This window comes from Cynocephalus volans, chromosome 6 (genome assembly GCF_027409185.1).
Source record: "Cynocephalus volans isolate mCynVol1 chromosome 6, mCynVol1.pri, whole genome shotgun sequence".
Taxonomy (NCBI): domain Eukaryota; kingdom Metazoa; phylum Chordata; class Mammalia; order Dermoptera; family Cynocephalidae; genus Cynocephalus; species Cynocephalus volans.
The window spans coordinates 92,187,452-92,208,109 of record NC_084465.1 but is presented as its reverse complement, the minus strand read 5'-3'; the positions used below and the strand labels follow the sequence as shown (position 1 = coordinate 92,208,109).

Genomic DNA, 20,658 nt, shown 5'->3' with positions numbered 1-20,658 from the left:
GATTACGTCTTTACGTTTCAACTAACTCAGCTTTGTGCTGTCCGCAGAGGGAGCGAAGAGCGTTTGCAGTCAGCTCTCACTCACCACTAAGGTGGACGCGCAGCACCCTGAACTCAGGACGTACGCTCAGAGTCAAGGGTGGTGGACGGGAGAGGATGAGTTCAGTTTTTCTGAAGTTTTTTCTCCAGCTGATGATCACCTGGTCTGCTGTGCAGGAAAAGACAGTTTGGAAAAGCAAGAAGGTGAGTTAGACTATCCCTTATAACTCTTCTTCTCGTCTCCTTTGTCCTGTGGCTGTTTCAGAGAATGTGTCTGACCTTGGGAGGGTGAACAAGGAGGGGGAGTAGAGAATAGGCTTGTACAAGACCAGCTTATGCTGAAAGTCCCTGATGTGCAGCATGAGGACAGCTGGTCTTTATGTTCACGTAGTGCTTCCTGCTCCGTGGAGGTTTCCAGCTCCTACTGATGTTACTTCTCCTTTAACACTGATGTCATGTGTTGTCTTTTGTGATACTTACTGCACTCTTCCTTGTGTCTCAGTATTTCTATATTCCACTTATCTTCTCCCTATATTTTATTTTCTTGATGGGTTTTGAGGGCAGGGATGTGTCTTTTATTCAACTAGGATCCCTTGTGATGCCCGGAGAGTCCTATGTTCCATGAGCATTTGTTGAGTTGAATTCTCCTCACAAGCCCTCTATCAGCCACCCAGTTGCTGACTTAATCAGAATCCATATTTAGGTAAATGTGGTGACTCTGTGGGTTTTTACTTTTGTGCCTGAGTGAAAACCCTCCCCTGCAAACCCACAATGGTCACATTTCATACTTGCTAGAGATACATGTCGTTTGTAAGTCAAACTTCTGATTATTTAAAACAGGGGTCAGCAAACTGTGAAGGGTCAGCAGCTACCTGTTTTATGAATAAAATTTACAAGTGGGTGGAGGGCAGCTGTGCTCATTTATGTATGTATTATTTATGGCTGCTTTCATGCTATAGTGGCAGAACTGAGCCCGTGCAACATGGAAGTTGCAACAGAGACCATATGACCCATAAACCTGAAATATTTACTATCTGGTTCTCTAAGAAAAAGTTTCCTGACCCTTAATCTAGAAGAAGACTTTAGGACTATTTCTGTAGAATTTAATTAATATAGTCTGGGTAGGAAGGTAACAAAGCATTTATTTTTAAATGGGAACTCAAAAAAAAAAAAAAAAAAGCTCTAAACATTTTTAATTAAAAAAAAAAGTAGCTTGGTGGAGGTTATTAAATAATTTTGCCAGAACATCAGCCCCAAATCTGATGAGGCCTCTGGATGTACCTACTAGTTTACAGGAAATGTATAGGATGGAGAAAAATTCTGACTAACACCACGTGGATGCCACTGCAAAGTCCAGACTGTGGAAACTGTATAGGAAAAAGGACCCAGTTTCTTTGACAAGTAAGATGCAAGGGGGAAAAACAAGAGGCAGAGATTAAAAGAGATGTAAGAGACATTAGCAACCTATTGGATTCTGATTCGAATCAATAAACTCACTATGAGACAATGAGGAAACTGGAACGCTGGGTAGTTGAAGAAATCAAAGACTTACTGTTCATATTTTTAGCTGTGACATGTTATATAGAGATTTACGAAGAAGATATGATAGATGATATGACAGATAGATGTGATAGAAGATGATTGCAAAACTTCTCCCTATGTGATGCTTTGATTTTATCTTTCTGAACACAGACTGAAATAGTGTTTTAACGGATTATAACCAGAGGGGAAATGTAGTAATGGGATTCCTTGTAGGCAAGAATTTGTTTATCTATTTATCTGAAGTCAGAGCCCATAGTCCTAATCGTTCTAAACATTCTAAATACCTCTATGTGTGTATATTTCCCACTGTGGAGAGGTTACTCTCCAAATATAATATTGACTCCAACCAGCAAGAGTGTATGAGAGAGAGGGCTTGGTGGACTGTGCATAGATTGCACGTGGATATCATTCTATAGAGTTACCGCCCTGGTGGAGCTGTAGCTAAGTGCTCTAACAAAGAGACCCCAAATTAACGTGGCTTAAAGAAAATGAAGTTTATTTCTCTCCTATTTTATAGTCCACATCAGTCTGGGGCTGGCAGGTTACGTGACTTCCATTTGTGGTCTGCTTGTTGGCGTCTTGCAGCCAGTGGGAAGGGAGAAAAGAGAAGTGAAGGGCAAGCGTTCCTTTCCGTGGGTGTGACGAGGCAGTTGCGCTCATCATTTCTGTCACCTCCCACTGCTCAGAGTTGTTCATCACGTGGCTGCACCTAGTCACAGGGAAGCTGGGAAATACATTCTGTAGTTGGGTAGTTATGTTCCCAGCTGTAATTTCAGGGGTTTTATTTCTAAAAAGAGAAAAGAGTGAATGGATTTTGGTTACTAGCCTGCTACAGTTGTATCTCTTCTTTCCATCTCGCACTCTCTCTTTCTCTTTTTTTTTTTTTTTAACAGAAAGCATCACTGTGCAGACTATGATTAACATCTTACGGGACAAAGCCAGTGGAGTCTGTATAGACTCTGAATCTTTCCTCACCACAGCCAGTATGGTGTCTGTCCTGCCTCAGAATAGAAGCTCACCGTGCATTCACTACTTCACCGGGACCCCAGATCCTTCCAGGTTCGTCTGAGGCACAGTCACATAGCCAGAAAGTGTGCGCTTCCCTGAAAAGCTCATTCAATAAGCGTGGATCACGTCCCTGACCATGGCCGTGTTCTCCCCTTGGATAGCAAAGTCACACTCTTCAGTCAGCCTCCACGTGGGCAGTGTAGCACAAAGAGCTTGGATTAAGTGAAGTCACATAGTATTTATCACAATCATGGAATCAAATTGTTGTTTTAAATTCATCAAATATTTATTGAGTATAGATTATGGACCAAGTATTATAGGTTAGGTATGCAAAGATGAACAAAACACACAGATACAGGAAGGCCCAAGATGTATCAGAACAACCACTTTCTGTAACCAGTACAGATTGAAACCACTGCAAGTGTACTGGCCACTTCTGTAAGACATTGTGATTTAGGGGGTTGCTTTCTGCCCACGTACTTCAGAAAAGAGGCAGGCTGCCACAGTAGTTAAGAACACAGCCTCTAGAATAAACTGCCAGGATTTCGAATCTAGCTTGTCACTCAGTAGCTGGATAAGTTACTTGACCTCTCTAAGCTTAATACCAGCCCCTACCTTTATGTGTTTGTTGGGAGGAATAAAATAGACAATTCAAGTTATTTATTATTAACTATTATTTATGACGACTATCTCTGATCTACCAGGCAGACATTAGCCCCTCTGTCTGGTAATGTTCAGTCCTATACCACAAATCACATCGTCAATAGCTTAGAACCAACCATCCAGTGGTTTCTAAATCCGTTCACTATTAGAATCTGCAAAAACTCTGGGGGAGTTTTTGAAAAATACAGATGCCTCGACCCAAACCTATTGTGTCAGAGTCTTTGAGGTGGGCCTAGGAATCTGTCAGGTAAGTCTGATCCTCATCCTGGAAAGCCCTTGACTGCCCATTCCAGTACGTTCTCTCGTGTTTTTCAGGTGTTCCATTGGCTGAAAATCATTATCATTGTTTGAATTCCAGCTACTATACCTTTGAATCTGCTACCAGAGAATCTGCTGCTATTAAATTTCATTCCTCTTACAGCTGAAAATATTTATTCTCTTCTTATTGTTTCAGGAATATGGGACAATGATTGTGTCTACCTAGGGACTGTTTCTTGAATGACTGAGGGGAAGAGCCAAGCAGCTTCTCTTGACCCTCTGGCCTCAGTTTTTAAACTACTACCCAAATCAGTAGATTTTCTTCTAATAAGACTTGACTGGTGAACTCAGTATAAGCTGTTCTTAGTTTTTCATGCACTCATTTATTTATGCAACAAGCACTTATTAAGCACCCACTGTGTACCAAATCCTGTGCTTGTTGGGTACTAGGGATGAGGTGTGCACAAGGAAAGAGGTGGCACAAATGAAGAAGGGGACTTCACAGAGGGAGGGACTCTTAAGCACTGGGCATTGTGGGAAGAGTGGGAATTTCTCAGGTGCAAAAGCAGGAATAACATTCTGGGTAGAGAGAATAGCATGTGCAAAGCACAGAGGTGTGAAACAGCATGACACGTGGGCAACACTTGTGCCTCTTCTTGTGGATGATGCTGGCGATTAGGTTTCCATCTTTCCACCCCTGCCCCTGAACAAGCCCTACCACCCTCATGTGGTGCCTCAGCTCCCCTTGGATGGTGAGACCCAGCCACACAGTAGTGTTCCTGGTGGCCTCTCAGCGTGCTCTTCCTGTTTGAGTCTGGTTCTTTCTCTTGATTTTATCTCCTAGTTCTGAACCTTTGGTTCTGTGGCTCTACCTTCCACCTACTTTTTGGTTGATCACATCTGGGGCTCCTTTCTCTTGGTATCTGGGCCTCCCTCATTATGGGATGCGACCTAGCTTGCTCCCCTAATGCTGATGGATCAGCAGCTCCTGTGAGAACTCTGCTGGTCTACAGGGGCACGTACAGGAATTTAGTATTTTATTTTGAAGCATCTGGAATGTTCTGCTAAGGTATTTGGACCTCGTTCCTTAGGAAACGGGCCTTTCAAAAAGTGGAATGAATTGAACCAAGCCCTGTTGTCCCTGAAGTCTCAGATACCTGCTCTGATTGTGCTTAGAAGACAGGGCTTTCTATGCCAGGACACTAATGTAAAGGAATTGTATTTCCTATGCTGAAGTGCATGGCTTAATCCAATTATAGAAATGAGTTGGGAAACAGCCTTCTGATATTTAAAATGGAAAATTTCAAGTAATTTTAAAAGAAAATTATTCATGGTTAAATTAATTGAAAAGACCTTGTAGAAGATTAAGGCCCCTCTGGAAGACATTCATTTTTATCTTCTATGGTTAAATGAGCTGCATTTCCTACTGCAACTGTACAACTGTCATAGGTTATTATTTTTTTCCTATTCAACATTTCAGTGTTTCTCTGTAATCGGGCATGTCTAACATTTTGTATTTTGTCAGCGGGAAGCATAATTACCCACTCTTAGGATTTTTAGGAAGTAAAATTAGGGAAATTTTAGCTGGCTTCTGCTAATGCTAAAAATATTAGAGAGACGTTTGCAGGAGGTAGTTTCAGAGCAGTGGGCTTGCAAAAGATTATGATCAATGAGCAGGATTGTATAATTTATCCCTCCCCAGTAAATGTTAGAACCAAAGGACATGATCTTACTGTTGCTGTCTGCTCAGGCACTTCTCTGTCCTTTGCTTACTGTATTAATTATAGATCTGTTTCTCGAAATAACTTGCTCTCACATCCTCTTTTTCCTTCCTTCTTCCCTCTCTTCTTTCCTCCCTGCTGCCTGCTATCTGCCAGATACTCTCTAAGTCTGAGAGTTGGAAGGAGATGCAAAAATGAGAGTTTGAATGATTGAGGCAAATGCAAAAGTCCTTTAATTAATTTTATTGAGAAGGAAAATTCCATCATATTAGTATTCTGTTGAGTCAGCTGGTACTTCAGTCATTTATACAGTAACACTAATTGGCTTTAGTGTCCTGGTTCTGACCTTTGGAAGCCATTTTGTAGGAAGCCAGTACTTGTTAAAGCTTCATTGATGTGAAGAATTATAGAGGGAAAGAATAGCATCTTGAGACAGTGAAAAAGTCGAAGTCTCACAGTGTGCTGGAGCCAGGGAGCGCTGGCTGTGCCTGTCTCTTCCCAATTCCAGGTTTGCTCATGTCATTGCTGGCTTGAAATGGTCCACAGTGGGAGTATTTATACCATAGAAATTGGCAAACACCATAAATCTGGGCTTATTTTTTTTTTTAGAGATATAGTTGTCAGACCAGCATACCACAGAGAGGTTCCCACAATTAGGAAAATGCATAAATACTCGAGATACAAGATAGGTAATCTAAAAGGGGGAAAGAAAGTGAGGAAGTTCTAAGAAAATAGGGTGTTTAACCTACTTTAAATAGTGGCAGGGTGGGGGGAGATACAGGGGACATGGTCTCTCTCTTTCTCTCTTTTCTTTGTTTCCTCCTCTTCTCCTTTCAGTATACTAACCTTGGAAGGCTAAATTGGATTGGCCAAGACTGTGTCATCTGGATAATTCAAATGTTAGCAACAGGTGGCACCTTTTTGTTACTGGAGAAAACATTATGAGCCTTGGACACCGTCACTTATGCAGCCTTTGGAGCCACGTAGGGCACAGTCTGCACAAATATTCCCAGTGCCAAGTGCCCTAGGCAAAATGGCACCCTCTCTCCAATTTCATTCTGAATTCTTCCAACACCATCTCTCTTCTCTCTCTAACCTACAATTTTGACTTTTCAAAGCTTCCCAGAGCATCTGGGTCTGTCTAGCCCACCATCCTTAAGGTTGTCCCATGCTCCAAAAGTACTAGTTTTCTTTCCCTGTAAACTTGAAATTCCCTTCATGGATTGGTTCTTTTCTTAGCCATGTGTGACTTTGACAACATGATTGAAGTGACCTCACAGTAAAGCTGGAATGACCCACAGATAAAAACTGCTCAGAGGGGCACCTGCATTGGAGAGGAACTGGTTAGTCCAGGTTCTTTTCAGATTGGCTCAAAGTTTAGCAGACTGATATGAGCAGGGCCTTTGTGTTGTTCCTTCTGTGCCTGGCTCTACTTGGCCGGTCTGCCAGGGGCTCCAGCTCATGAGATAAGTCTGGGTTGGTCGCTTGGAGAGTTTCTGCATCTTCAGCAAGAACAAGCCCATGTTTGAAGTCAGAACTGTTGGCTGGCCACTGATATTAGAATTCCAAATCCCAAAGCACAAAAAGCATTTTATTTTTCTGTAGTAACATAATGCGTATGAAAAAAACCAACAGGAGGATATAAGAGTGAGAGGTAATGGGGAAAACTGACTTTGGATTTAGAAGATCTGAATTTAGTTCTACATCTGACACTTATTAGGAATGTGACTTTGGGCAAAGCACTTAGCTTCCATGAGCTTCAGCCATCTCATCTGTAAAATGGGATGGAAGCTTTTGCTCTGCCTTGTTCACTGCTGTATCCCTAGTACCTAGAGCAGTATCTAATACTAAGTCAGGACTCAACACATATTTACTGAATGAATGAGTACCATGAGAATTGAGAGCAAAGACTTTGAAAATTATGATGTGCTATGAAGTATTAGAGAATTTCATGATAATTTTGTTGTTCTTCCCAAAATGAGAAAACAAACAATTGGAGAGCAGATTTTTTACACTGACTTGGTGCACCCATCACAAGATTTTGGAAGGAAAAAGGGCAGATGAGGCAAAGGTGCCTCCAGGGGAGCCTGTTTCTTGGCTGTGCCTCAAAGTGTCACTCGAAGCCAGCATTCTGTGGGAATCTGAGATCCTGGAAGCCGTGTGGTGCTTCGTGTCGTGAGACTGCATGCCTCGGACCTTAGATTTATGTCCGTGGGAGCTAAAGGCTGGAGGGACAAGGCTTCCTGTAGTGTTGCTCATGGTCGCGTTGGTTTAATTGTCCCTCATGTGGGTGCCTTTAAAGTAGCTCAGGGGCTTTAAACCCGTGCACTAACCAGCCACTGGGCTGCCCTTTGCCACTGAAGCACTTCCTCCTTTTGGCCTATCATCTTGTGTTCATGTCACACCATGCCATGGAGGGGCTGAGAGGCCAGAGTGGGTTCTCGGTTTGGTGACCTCTCTGGAGGTCAGCTAGAGTCAGCCCTGAAGACAAGCAGAATCACCTTTCAGGGGCCTTCTCAGATGTGTCCTGCATCAGAGCCATCCATGGGACACTCTGGGAGCTCCAGGCACATGCTGGAAGGGGCCTCGTCCTGCCCAGGGGGTTGTACATGGCCGGGTGTATCCTTAATTGGCACACATTTATTCAAGTGGCATTTAAGAAACTACCATCTGTGATTCACATGTGGGAAAATGTCAGAGTATCTCCTTATCTATTTGGAATTTTAAATGTGATTTTCAATAAGGATTGGCAAGAAATCAGAATGTTTGGGAACCACTGAGTCCATTCCTCTTTTCTGGATACCTGGGCACAAATGATAAAACCTGGATTGTAGATAATTCCCACATCCTGGTTTAAATAAATATTCATATCAATACAGTTTATTATCAGCAATAATTTTTATTCAGTGTCAAAAAAATCTCTCTTTAACCATCTTGACAAATTTATGCTTTATATTTTTTTAGCAGTTAAAGATGCTGACTTCCTTATAGACTTTGAAAAAGATCCTTGGAGAGCTTTGACTGCTTTAAATATTATGGAAACCTCCCTGTGTTTACTATTATAATTTTTTAATAAAACAGGTAGATGGGAGAGAGAAGCATATGGTCCCTCATATCTTAGAAAAGCCACCAGACACCCTCACTGATTAAACTAACCTCCTCACTGCAGAGTGTGGAGTGGGAATGAAGTTACATCAGATAGAGCTTTCTGATTTTTTTGTTGTACTATTATCCTAAATATTGGATGTCCTGTATATTGGCAGAAAACCGTGACTGTGGTTAGCATGAACTTACTGAAGTTGGAGGCACAAGTTCACAGGCCTCACGACATAGAAATAGAAATAAACTAGTTTTAGAAGCTGGAAGGGACTGTAGAGATCACTTTAGTCCAGACGAGAGTCTGAGAGGAACAATGACGGGCTCCACAGATGGGCAGAGGCAGAGGGGGGCTCGCACCCCCAGTTCCCTGCCCCCACTGCCCTGAGGCGGCTCAGCTGAGTGGGAGCTGCCAGGCTGTCGCCTTCCCCATGGGGTCAGTGTGTCGGAAGAGTACAGAGATGCATAGTAGGGAAAGCACTGAGGTTGTAGGAAAGAAAGGACAGGTTTCCTGGTGATGGTATCACTCCCACTGGCGCTGTTGAGTGGTGGAGAAAAGGAGCGTGCTGCGGGGACTGTGTGAGGAAGCACTGCACATGCAGACACCATTCATGGTCTGAGGCGGGTGGGAGATGGGGGTGGGTGCCTGCACCAGGCCCACTGGAAAGCCCAGCAGCCCAGGTGGGAGCCACACTATGCCCAGTTTTGCCCAGCTCAGAGGTCCAGAACTGAGCAGGTGTGAACTGAGCAGGCTCGGCTGCTGGATGGGAGCCTGGGAGTGTCTGCTGTGGAATGGTTTCTGCCCCAGCCTGGGAGGCTGCAGGTCACTGTCTGCTGACTAGGCCATGGTGTGCGCTGACTTTTCAGGAAACCCTCCGTGCTTTCTGGGGCTGAAAGGTAGGATGCTTGCCTGGCTCTTGGTAGGCAGCTGTGTGGCCAGAAACCAGAGGTAGCTAGCTCAGAGGCAGTTAGTTCTGGATTTCCCTTGTGCTGGGCACGTTCTGTCTCCCTCCCCTTCCTCCTATTGTCCATTCCTCCCCTCGCCACCTCCCCTCTCTGTCTCCCTCCATTATCCTCTGCAGTGAACCCTCAAACTGCAGCCCTTTTGCAGAATCCACTGACTCACCCATAAGGGAATTTAACTTCATGTAATCACAATTGGTGTAGACAGTTTTAAGTTTTGCATTAATTCCTTTTTCACATTCAACATTCAGAAGAAGGGAAAAGGGATGATTTATTCAAGAGGCAGTAGGAAGTGGACGTGTGTGTTCCTTCCATGCAATGCTTGCTCCCCTGTGTCTTTGGGGGACTTCCTTTGATGATGGTTGGGGAGGGAAGGTCCTTGGTACAGTCCAGTCTGGCTTGCCTTGTGCTTTGCAGCAGATCGGGCTGAGGATGGGAACAGTCTCTGACGCATATTTGTATGACCTGCAGAGAACAGCAGAGAACCTGAACCTTGTCTTTAACCAGTACTGCCCACTTCACCACCTTGGGGTACAAAGGTCTCACTGCTTTTAATATTTGAATTGAATTGGCCCAAGCCCCAGTTTTGCATGTGTGATCAGTGTCTTTCTTTTCTCACTTGAGCCCTCTTTCCAGTGTTGTCCTCAGGGAGCTACCCTCGGAGGTCATTTCTCACTGTCTACAGTAGTGCTTTGCGGACTTGGAGATGTTACCAATCCCTGGGGTCTTGTTAAAATGCAGACTCTGATTCAGCAGGATGGGGTGGGGCTTGAGGTTCTGTAGGTGATGCCGACGCTGCAAGTCCAAGGGCACAATTTGGGTAGCAAGGGTTGTTCCCAGTCCTTTTCAGATCATGGCATACATGAAAATATCTGTCTGGCACACTGCTGGGGCTGCTCTGGCTGCCTCCAGTCCTGGATACCTCAGAGCTGAGGGAATCAATATCTCAGCTCATTTCTAACCCACTCGAAGCACCTTGGGGTGGGCCAGGGTGCACCAGTTAAGGGGAGAGAAAAATGTCCAAATCTGACAAATCCAATCTTTACAGGGGTGTGGGGGGGCTCATTCTCTATTCTTATTATTGCAGGCACTGCCCCATGGTGTGGCTGAAAACAGGCCACCCTTAGGGCCCATAGGTGCCGTGCCTGCCAGGAGTGACCCTCTGATCCAGCAGGGTTTTCTCTGGGTGCAGAGAGGGAGTATAAAGCTTTCCCCAGTGTTACAGTCGAGTGCAGTCACCCCACACCCCATTGGCCAGGGATCCCAGGCTGCAGCTCTTTACATGCGCTGCTGTGTGTATGTGTGTGATGCATGCCCAGGTAGGCACAAGTACACACATGCATGCACATGCACACACATGCATGCATGCATTCACATAGCCATCTTCTCTAAGATGACCCATTCTGCCAAAAGAGCTGAACTGTAAAGAGTAGGAGGCATTAGCCACCCATTGTGCCCAGCACTGGCTCTCTCACACAACAGACTTCTGTTTTTCTGTAGCATGTCCCCTTTGGGGCCTCTGGGATCCTTTTCTGTCATCTGTCTTAATCTGTCTCTTCCTTGAGTCTATCAGAGATATTCCAAAGAGTTTTTAATAAGGTAGAATCTCAGAAAACAAAAGCAAAATCCCCTTCCTTTCCAGAAGGCCACTTCCAGCAAATCGTAGTAGAAAAAGGGGCAGACCTTGTTCACTCAGATAGATGGCCCATTCCACCCTTTCCTCGCAACACTGCCTGCCTATGTGCCTTTCTTTACGCAACTAAAAGGGGCCTCTCAAAGGGTCTTCCCAGAACAAAGTCTGTTTTGATGTCTTCTCATTGTAAATAGGAATTTGCAAATGGCTGTCAGTTTTACCAAAATAGGTACTAAAACATGCAGTTGCATCTCTCTTGTCATACATACCCCCCTTCCTACCAAGTTGGCTCAGGAAATGTTAGCAGAATAAAAGGACAATCTTTGGGTGTCCCCAAGCCCCATGCTCAGTCTGGCTGAAGCGCCTCTCCTTTCTCTCCAGGTCCATATTCAAGCCTTTCATCTTTGTCGATGATGTAAAACTTGTCCCCAAAGCACAGTCTCCCTGCTTTGGAGATGATGACCCTGCCAAAAAGGAGCCTCGATTCCAGGAGAAACCAGACCGCCGGCATGAGCTGTACAAGGCCCATGAGTGGGCGCGCACTGTCATCGAAAGTGACCAGGTGAGCTTGGCTGAGGGCCTGTGGGGGGCCGGCTGGGTCATTGGGGAAGCTCATCACTCCCCGCTGCCCACCGCCCCTGCACATCTGTGGCTCCTCCCAGAGAGCCTAGAATGCTGGCGTTCATTTTCCTACCCTGTCTCCCGAACCTAAATAAATGAAGCCTCTGCTTTTGCTGTTATTCTGGAACTTAGTAGGTTAAGAATATCTTTCATTTACTGTTTATTTAAGAATAGAAGTGTGCAGCTCCAGTAGGATGACTGTTTATCTGCTGTCTAAAATTATTTGTATACTTTTGGGAGTAAAAATTTGTACTCGACGGCAACACTTTATTTAAAGATGCAATCAGATGCAGTTTCAAAAAATTAACTCTTCAAAAAGGTTCTGGAGATAGATGGTTGTGATGGTTACACAACAGCATGAATGTACTTAATGCTACTGATCTGTACATTTAAAAATGGTTAAAATGGGAAATGTTATGCTATGTATATTTTACCATAATACAAACACGGTTTGAAAAACCATTCTGTAGCTCAGTTGGTTAGAGCGCAGTCTTAAAATACCAAGGTCACAGGTTTGGATCCCCATACTGGCCAGCCGCCAAAAAAGAAAGAAAGAAACATTCTCAATTCCCAGTTTTTTTTTTTTAAAGTAATTCTTCAAAGTGCAGCCACCCCCGCTCCCAAAGCTTTATTTAATAAAGTTACAAGATCCAGTTCAAACAAGAAAAACACCCAATATCTGGCCCCTAGCACCCAATATATACCTACAGCAGCCATTAGTAATAGACTTTTATATAAAATTCAGGCCTATATTTTGCTGGAGGAAGGAAAAATGTGGTGATGAGACATTCATCTGCTTCCCCAAGCATTTATGTAACAACTCTTAATAGGTCCAATTTGTCCTGAAGAAAAGGGCCACCTTCTAGGTAGATTGGTCCATATATTTTGTGTGGACTGGCCGAGTTTATTTTCTTATATGTGGCGTGGTGGACTATATGAAAAGGACAACACCAGCAGTAAATCCAAATGAATTTGGAAAGTTTCTCTGAGAAGGGCATTCTCACTGGAACTTGCTCTTCTGTTCTGCAGAAATGACCATTTTGACACGCCAAGTGCCACAGGTGTCTTATGTCTGTCCTCCCTGCCAGACATTTCCCTGGAACCGTGAAGGCTGCTGCTGAATGCAGCCGAGTTTTCTCCAGGGCTGTCCAAATTAGTTCCTGACTGTGCTTATTTTCTAGGAGGGTGAGACAGTAGTCCCCAAGTAGACTAAAAACATCACGCTGTGGTGTCTGGTTTTGTGGGTATTTGGCAATTAGGAGGCAGAGGTAGAAAGGTCCCTGTGTTCAGAGAGACGATTCTGATGAGGTCGGTGGGCTTTGAAATTCAGAAATGACTCTTAGTTTGAGTCGCAGCAGTGCTAGGAAGTGTGGATGGTGGCAGGAGCAGCTTCTCAGTTCTGGGACTAATTGGGCAGATAGAAGCTTTTCACTGTCATCCTCTGTAAATGAGCCATTCTGCTTGGGAGAAGAGATCGCACCATCTCAGAAAAAGAGTGAATAAGGGGTAGACGTGGCATGTGCGTATTCATTGATCCTGCTATGTGTACCTGCTATGTCCCAGCCGCTGCAGGGCAGAGGTGAGCCCACTTCCCACTCCCTGGGAGATCACGGTGTAATAGGGGACACAGCCACACGGGCACACCGTCACAGGAGAGGGTGAGAACGGCATGGCAGGAGTGAGGCACTGTGCTGTGGGATCCAGAGGAAAGGCTTTCTGAGGGGCTGAAGTCGGGCGCAAGGTGGCGATGCGCTGAGGGAGGACGGCCCTCCAGGGGGCAGGCGCCCGTGCAGTGGCGGGGAAGGGGACGGTGGGGGAGGATGCAGTGGATTTCATCTGCCTGAAGGGGAGGGAGGCACATGGCAGGAGGTCAGGCAGGCAAGAGCCTTGTACAAGGGCCTTTCCTAAATGTCACTCAGGAGTCTGGCTTTTGTCCTGAGGGCAGCGGGGAGCTGTGCAGCATTCTCAGTAGGCAGTGACAGAACCACAGCGGCATTCTAGAGTGATCCCCCAGGCCATCATGTGGGAAACAGATGGGAGGGGCGGACGGGACTGCCAGACCCCCCTGGTTTTCTGTGTCCACTGCGGCGACCCTGTTGTTTTGCAGACACTTAAAGCGGCCGTGTCTTTCCTCAGGAACAAGGTCGCATGCTGAGGAAGACCATGATGGAGCTGGAGAAGCAAGGCCTGGAAGCCATGGAAGAAATCCTGGCCAGCTCCGGGTCCCCGGACCCCGCCGAAGTGGGGGATCTTTTCTATGACTGTGTCGACACGGAGATTAAGTTCTTTAAGTGAAGTAGGCATTCCTCTCCCCTCCTTATTTAAAACTTCCCACCTTACTAAATGACCAGCAAACAAACCACTCTCCTGTTTGAGTAAAATGAGAAAGTTAAGATGTGGCCTCCTTTTCTGAAGCCAGATTGAATGTCACCTTGTGTTCTGCCTTGAATACTGAAGTGTCCGCTTCCTCTGCAATGTAACATGTATCCCATTTGCCTGTTGTTCGTTTGTGTGACTATTTGTGGACTTTAAGCTGCTATCATCGTGTTTCAGTGACAATGGACACATGAGCCTTTTCCGAGAGGACTAGAGATCAGGACTGGAGAGACGGGCTCCATGGTGTAGGCTGGCAGGAAAAGCTCTCTCTGAAGTGTTGGCCTTGCTCTCAGTGACAGTGTGTGTGTGTGTGTGTGTGTGTGTGTGTGTGTGTGTGTGTGTGTGTGTGTGTGTGTGTGTGTGTGTGTGTGTGTGTGTGTGTGTGTGTGTGTGTGTGTGTGTGTGTGTGTGTGTGTGTGTGTGTGTGTGTGTGTGTGTGTGTGTGTGTAGGCCTCCGTGGCTTCCCTGAGCTTGCACATGTGCCCGACGTGCTCAGTATCTGCATGGTGTCTTCTGGGGGCCAGAACCAACGGGAAGGAGTAAAGGGGCTCCTCTGTAGTCCAAGCTCCTTCCCAATCCCCGTGATCCTAAAGAACCCGGCTTCCATGCATGGTGCAGACTGCCTCCCTGTGCTGGAGAGCTGGTCATCTGTGTTGTTAGCTGGAACCTACCCATTGTAGAGATTCAGAGAGCCATGCTGGTGACTCCCCCAAATCGCCACATGGATCTCTCAAAATGCACAGCTGCTGTCCTTCCACAGCCGCACACCTGCCACGTGGCTGTGGCCCTGTGCAGAAACGATTCTGGGTCCAGTTACCAACATCTAGTCTAGGATTAATTAAATGGCCCCATGACATAGTTCCACCCCACAAAGCTGCAAATCTCTGCGCTAATGAGGGAAAGGAAAAGAGAAACTCTTGATTATTTAGATTCCAGTTAAAGTAGCTGGAATCCGAGTAGTCACTACATTATCTCAGCAGAGAGACTTTAATTAAGCTGATTTATTTCCAACAACATGTTCACTTAAAGGATTTGACTTACCACCCAAGCATAGAACGGCATGCAGGAAAGACCAGATGGGCTTAGTGTAGGGAAGACAGAGGGCAAGAAGGTGACAGATGGTTGTAGAAGCGTTTCTCTGCAGGATAACAGGCCAACCCCCACCCTTCCTGCTCAGCCTGTTGTGTCCTACAGATCTGGAGGTGAAGCAGCTGACTTCCCCGGTCCTCCCCCTTATTCTTCATACCCACACGTGCCAGGAGCTGCCTTCAGACTGCTAGCTGAAGTGGGCAGGTGGTGGCAGTGGTGGCGGGGCTCCATCTATTGAAACTCTCAACCAGTTCTGAAATGGGAAGGGGGCAGAGGTGATTAGTAGAAGTGTATATTCACACAGCAGCTAGTGGGAGAGCACCATCAGGGCCTAATTATGCATCGTTCTTGACAAGAATCTGCAAATGGAAATATTGTATCAGTCGTCTCAGAAGTGACCTAGAGTTGCTAACCCCTTATCAGTGGTATCATAGGCCATGAGAGCTGGAAGGAACCCGGTCCCTAGTTACACAGAGGGTCCCTAGTTACTCAGTGTGAACACTGAGGGTCAGAGGTTTTATTGGAATGAATCTTTTTTTCTACCAACTCTCCTTTAAGAGCGTGGGTATAGGAGTGCCATGAGCTTTTGTGCTCGGCAGTTTTGTAAATTCTGTATGTAAAATCATGAACCACAAATGTGAGAGAGGGGCAGAATATTTCAACCAACAAAGTTAAAGACAACCAACGATGGTGGCTTGTAAGTTGCTAAGAGCTTCGTGTAGTTTGGCCTGGGCTCTCACTGTTGAATTTAGGGTTTGCTGTTAGGTAGAGTGGCCATTCTGGAAGCATCTGTCTATGGCTGCTGAGGGGAGAAGGTGAGGTTTGAGGATGACGTTGGTACCTATTCCCTCCCAAGTCCACCCGCTGAGTGGTTGTTTAAAACAAGATGATACAGGAAGCCACTCTAAAATTTCATTTGTGGTCTCACCTCCACCTCTTCTGCAAACATTTCTTCAGACCTGACATGTCTGTGACAACCAAGGCAATTCAGGTTTGGTCAGAAGAAGTCTAGGAGAATAAATGACAGAGGCCTGCTTTCATTACTATGGGCCAAATAAAGGGCACGGATAGCCCTGCCAGCTTTATGTCATCACCCGGTTGTGCAGTGGGAAACACAAAGGCTGTTTCTTCTATGGGACATTGACCTTAGTGAAGCATCTCAGAGAAGGGTCAACCCTAATTGAGAGTTGTCCTGGCTAGAAGTGTTGTGTATCACAATTGTGATGTTCCTGTCCTACCACTAGAGGGTGGTGCAGCCACCCGTGGCCCAGCCTGGCAGAGTAAAACTGGGTATGGTTGCTCCCATTGGGCATGGAGGTGGTCTTTGTACAGTCAAAACCCAAATAATGGCAATGGGATGGGAGGGGAAAGACAAGAAGAGAGCAAAGAATCTCCAATGTGGCTGTATTCACTTTTGGTGACTTTTATCTACTTATATTAACAGCTGGAAATATGTTGTTAGATTTCAAGCAGGCTGTTGTAGGGGGGATGTTTGTTTTTAAATGCTCTTAGCAGATTTTTCTTTGGAAAAATGCTTCTTACATGGATAATTTCTCGACCAGGGATTGCTTTTCTGAAGGCAATATGAAGAAAATGAATATTCAAGGTAAAATATGAAGATAATGTTTAAAGGTCATTTAATGTAAATAGCTTCCTGGAATACCATTTGTGCGTGCTTTGTGTAGAAAGAAGACATATGGTCATAAAGGACAGAATCTCTCCCCCACACCCCTACCCCATAAGCAAACATGAGCTAGTCAGTCTTGTCTGGTAGATGGGATTTATCCTAGGTGAAGACAGCCCTCATACTCAAGGGCAGAGGCTCCAGTAAATTAGCAAAGCAGAAATAGAACTCTTCATTCTTGGAGGTGGTTTGAAATTTTAGATAGAATAGAATATAATCAAAATTATGGGGATTCTTTAGCACCCAGTAACGTAAGATCCAGTGATATTAGTCGGAGTCTTTCTTAACATGCTAACAGAACAGGTATATGCCTATTAGATCTTAGCAGTGAAGTTTCTTTACTATTACTGGGTGAATCATTAGGTGTAAAAAATAATTATCAACCAGGCAAATTACTTTGCTTCCTAACCGATGTCATCCCACGTGAGTACAGGTTGTTATATAGCTCTGGCTGGCCCAGCAGGGAAGCCAGAAGGGACCAGTATGTCTGTCATGACACCACTAACTGCATTCTTGGGGAAAGTGGTTAAGTGAGCTCTCAGCCTTAGGAAGGAGGCACATGGAGAAGGGAGGGAGCGGAACCGGCCTTGCTGGCCCTGCAGTGTGGAGGGGGTGGGGGGCAGGTCATGTGCCCATGCTGTCCCGCACTACCTGACGCTTCCCCGCAGCTGTGGCACTTCATTCCACACAGTCCTGAGTCCCAGCTCCCCTTCTGCAGCTTGTGTCAAAATGTGCTTTATCTGATTGGCTCCAAACATCCTGAAATGTCACATGCAGATTTCTTGTGGGAACAATACATACATGTTTGCAATCATGTGAGAATTTAAATGTGTTAGCTGGAAAATGCTATTGGCAGGGAATAATCAAAAAGAAAATGTTTCTATTTCCTGCAGTGGGAACTGACCATGTAATCTTAACAGTCTTTTGTACACATATCAACAGACTGGATAATGTCTCTATCAGTGCTTGCCCTTGAAATTGTCTTTAAATGCTACAATAAAAAAATACTGAAATTAATGTCCAGTGTTCTGTCTTGTGTTTCATGAATAAATATGGGCATCAGTAACAATATAGAAAATATATGAAGAGTATGTTTTTCTGACTGGAATCTTCAGAAAACTCAATCAGTTCAGCAGTTTCCTGCATTCACTATTCTGTGGATAAATTCACTGATTAAAAATAAACACAAAACCACAATGAGATATAACCTCACATGCATCAGGATAGATACAATCAAAAAAACCCAGAAAATGACAGGTATTGATGAGGATGTGGAGAAAATAGAGCCCTTGGGCACTGCTGGTGGGAAGGTAAAATGGTGCAGCTGTGTAGAAAACAGTATGGAGGTTGCTCAACAAATTAAAAATAGAATTACCATATGATCCAGCAATTCTACTTCTCGGTATATACACAAAAGAATTGATAGCAGAGTCTGGAAGAGATATTTGTATGCCCAAGTTCATAGCAGCATTGTTAGCAATAGCTAAAATGTGGAAGTAACTCAAGTATCCATAGATGAATGAACGGATAAGCAAAATGTTCATGGAGTATTATTCAGCCTTAAAAAAAAGAATGGAATTCTAACATGCTACAACCTGGATGAACCTTTAGGACATTATGCTAACTGAAAAAAACCAGTCACAGAAGGACAAATATTTACATGATTCCATTTATATGAAATACCTAGAATAGTCAAATTCATTGAGACAGAAAGTAGAAGATGTGGAAGGGGGAGTTGTTTAATGGGTACAAAGTTTCAGTTTTGCAAGATGAAAAGCATTCTGGAGATGGATGGTGATAGTTGCACAACAGCATGGATGTAATCTACTGAATTGAGCACTAAAAATGGTTAAGATGTACATTTTATATTATGTGTATTTTTTAAAAAGGAAAAAAAAAAAAAAAACCCCATCCTGGAATCTGAAGACTAGATCATCAGAACAGGTGGTGCTGTCTATGTCAAATGTCTTTATTCTAAAGCGTCAGCAGCTCCACAAGAGAGGATGCTTCTTAAAGCAATGCTGTCCACTCTTATAACTTAGATATGCCAGATTGATTCCATGATTCTGTCTCCATTGTGACAGGCAAAGTGCAACCGAATGTCTTGTTCTTTGAGAATCGGAATTAGTTACCTGCAATGAGTGACCTGGGTCAAGGTCAGAGTAGGTGACTGCCTTGTTTAATATGACAAGAAATGGCTAATTCTTGAAACTTTATTCTCAGCTTTTTTTTTCATAAACACACCACACTCCTGTAAAGCTCCAAGGTGACAGAGCATGTGTTAGTTTGGTAGGGCTTCTGTAACAAACTGCGTGACATAGCCAGGAGAAATTTATTGTCTCACAGCTCTGGAGCCTAGAAGATCAAGATCAAGGTGTTGCAGGTTTGATTCCTTCTGAGGGCTGTAAGAATCTGTTCCATGCCTCTTGTCCAGCTTCTGTCGGTGTGCTGGCAATCTTCAGCATTTCTTGGGCTGTAGAAGCATCACCATGATCTCTGCCTTCATTTTCACATGGCATTCTCTCTGTGTGGATATCTCCGTCCAAATTTCCCCTTTTTATAAGGACATGAGTCATACTGGATTAAAGGCCCATCCTACTCCAGTATAACATCATCTTAACTAATTATATCTACAATGATCCTATTTCCAATAAGGTCACATTCTGAGGTACTGGTGGTTAAGACTTCAACAAGAGAATTTTGGGGACATTTAACCCATACCAGAGAGGGTTCATAAAGAATGTCCAAGCCTCCTGGGGCACAAGCTGAGAATTTGGAACTTGCTTCTGGAGTTCATAGCCCTTCCCATTAAGTTGCTCCTCTCCCACACTTAACTCCATGAAGAGTCCCTAAAATCATAGCTGCCTCACTACTCTCCACAGGCAATGAGTTTGAAGTTCACCCACTTGGTAGATTATCTTAGGCTCTTGCTTTTTTCCCCAGTCAGACAGCTCCTTTTGGTCATTAAAGAGTTTATCTGTGCCTCTGCCAATAAGAGAGCAAATAAAACAAGTCAGCCCCTTAACTAATTCTGATGCAAAGTGTGTAGCAGCTAGTTTTGAAATTAGTTTCTAGATGAGATTTATTTTGAGGACATCTATGTATTTTAATTACCACCCTCTCTTTGTTATTCAGCAGCAGAGCTGTATGGCCTGAGCAGCTGAGCAAACATCTAAATGGAATGCCTGGGATGCATCCAACAGAGCCCTGGTTATGACTTAGCATGTAATAAGCAAACTGGTAGCTCCCTAGAGTGTGAGCTGTGCAGTTACCTGGCTCTGTTGTGACCCAAGGGTTAAGGGCTTGCCCATATATTATGTCACTGAATCTTCACCACTATATGCTCAGGTGCATATTTATGTCCCCATTTGACAGATGAGGAAACTGAGGCACAGACTGGTAAGTAATTTATTTTCCCAAACTTGTAAGAGGCTAAATGGAGATTCAGATCTTGTTTGCCTTCCAATCTCCAGTTCTGAGTCAGCTTACCTAGTGGATAAACCTCATTTCCCCTGTACTGTGTTCCAAAAAGTCCACCTTAAAACATCAGAATGGAGATCAGAGGGTTCTACTTTATACAGGAGGCTTTTTGGAGGTATTTACTAAGTTGGGGGGATGGTGGTGAAGTGCCCTTTAACTGAAAGTTGTTCCATTTTAACACAAGTTAGCAGAATTTACAAGTTCATTCTTTATTAAACTGAATAATATAGTGTTACCTACTTAAAAAAAAAATGCACCTGAGAAAGTTTATTTCCCCAACTTGGTTATTCCAAATACCCATCAGATTAGTCAATTCAAAAAAGAAAGTCCCCATTTCTAATAGTATGTTACAGCAAGCACTGGGTCCATGTAAGTATACATTTTGTTTTGTCTTTCCTAGAAGCTCTCCTAATCCTTAAGAATGTTTGGCTTAGATACATTACTGGTGACCATTGACGGGTTTTAACAAGGAAATGACCAGAAACA

General features: G+C 44.3%; 1 protein-coding gene across 3 annotated transcripts in view; it reads left to right on the top strand.

Moving 5' to 3' along the window:
* Nucleotides 1-17,709, top strand: part of SCRN1 (secernin 1) — a 58,438-nt gene extending 40,729 nt beyond the window's left edge. For all 3 annotated transcript variants that reach the window (XM_063098829.1, XM_063098830.1, XM_063098831.1), the window contains exons 5-8: nucleotides 48-242; nucleotides 2,474-2,639; nucleotides 11,304-11,484; nucleotides 13,680-17,709. In XM_063098829.1, the coding sequence (XP_062954899.1) occupies nucleotides 48-242; nucleotides 2,474-2,639; nucleotides 11,304-11,484; nucleotides 13,680-13,838 (701 nt within the window). In that variant the 3' untranslated portion in view covers nucleotides 13,839-17,709. The remainder of the gene's footprint in view (nucleotides 1-47; nucleotides 243-2,473; nucleotides 2,640-11,303; nucleotides 11,485-13,679) is intronic.
* Nucleotides 17,710-20,658: the final 2,949 nt, after the last annotated feature.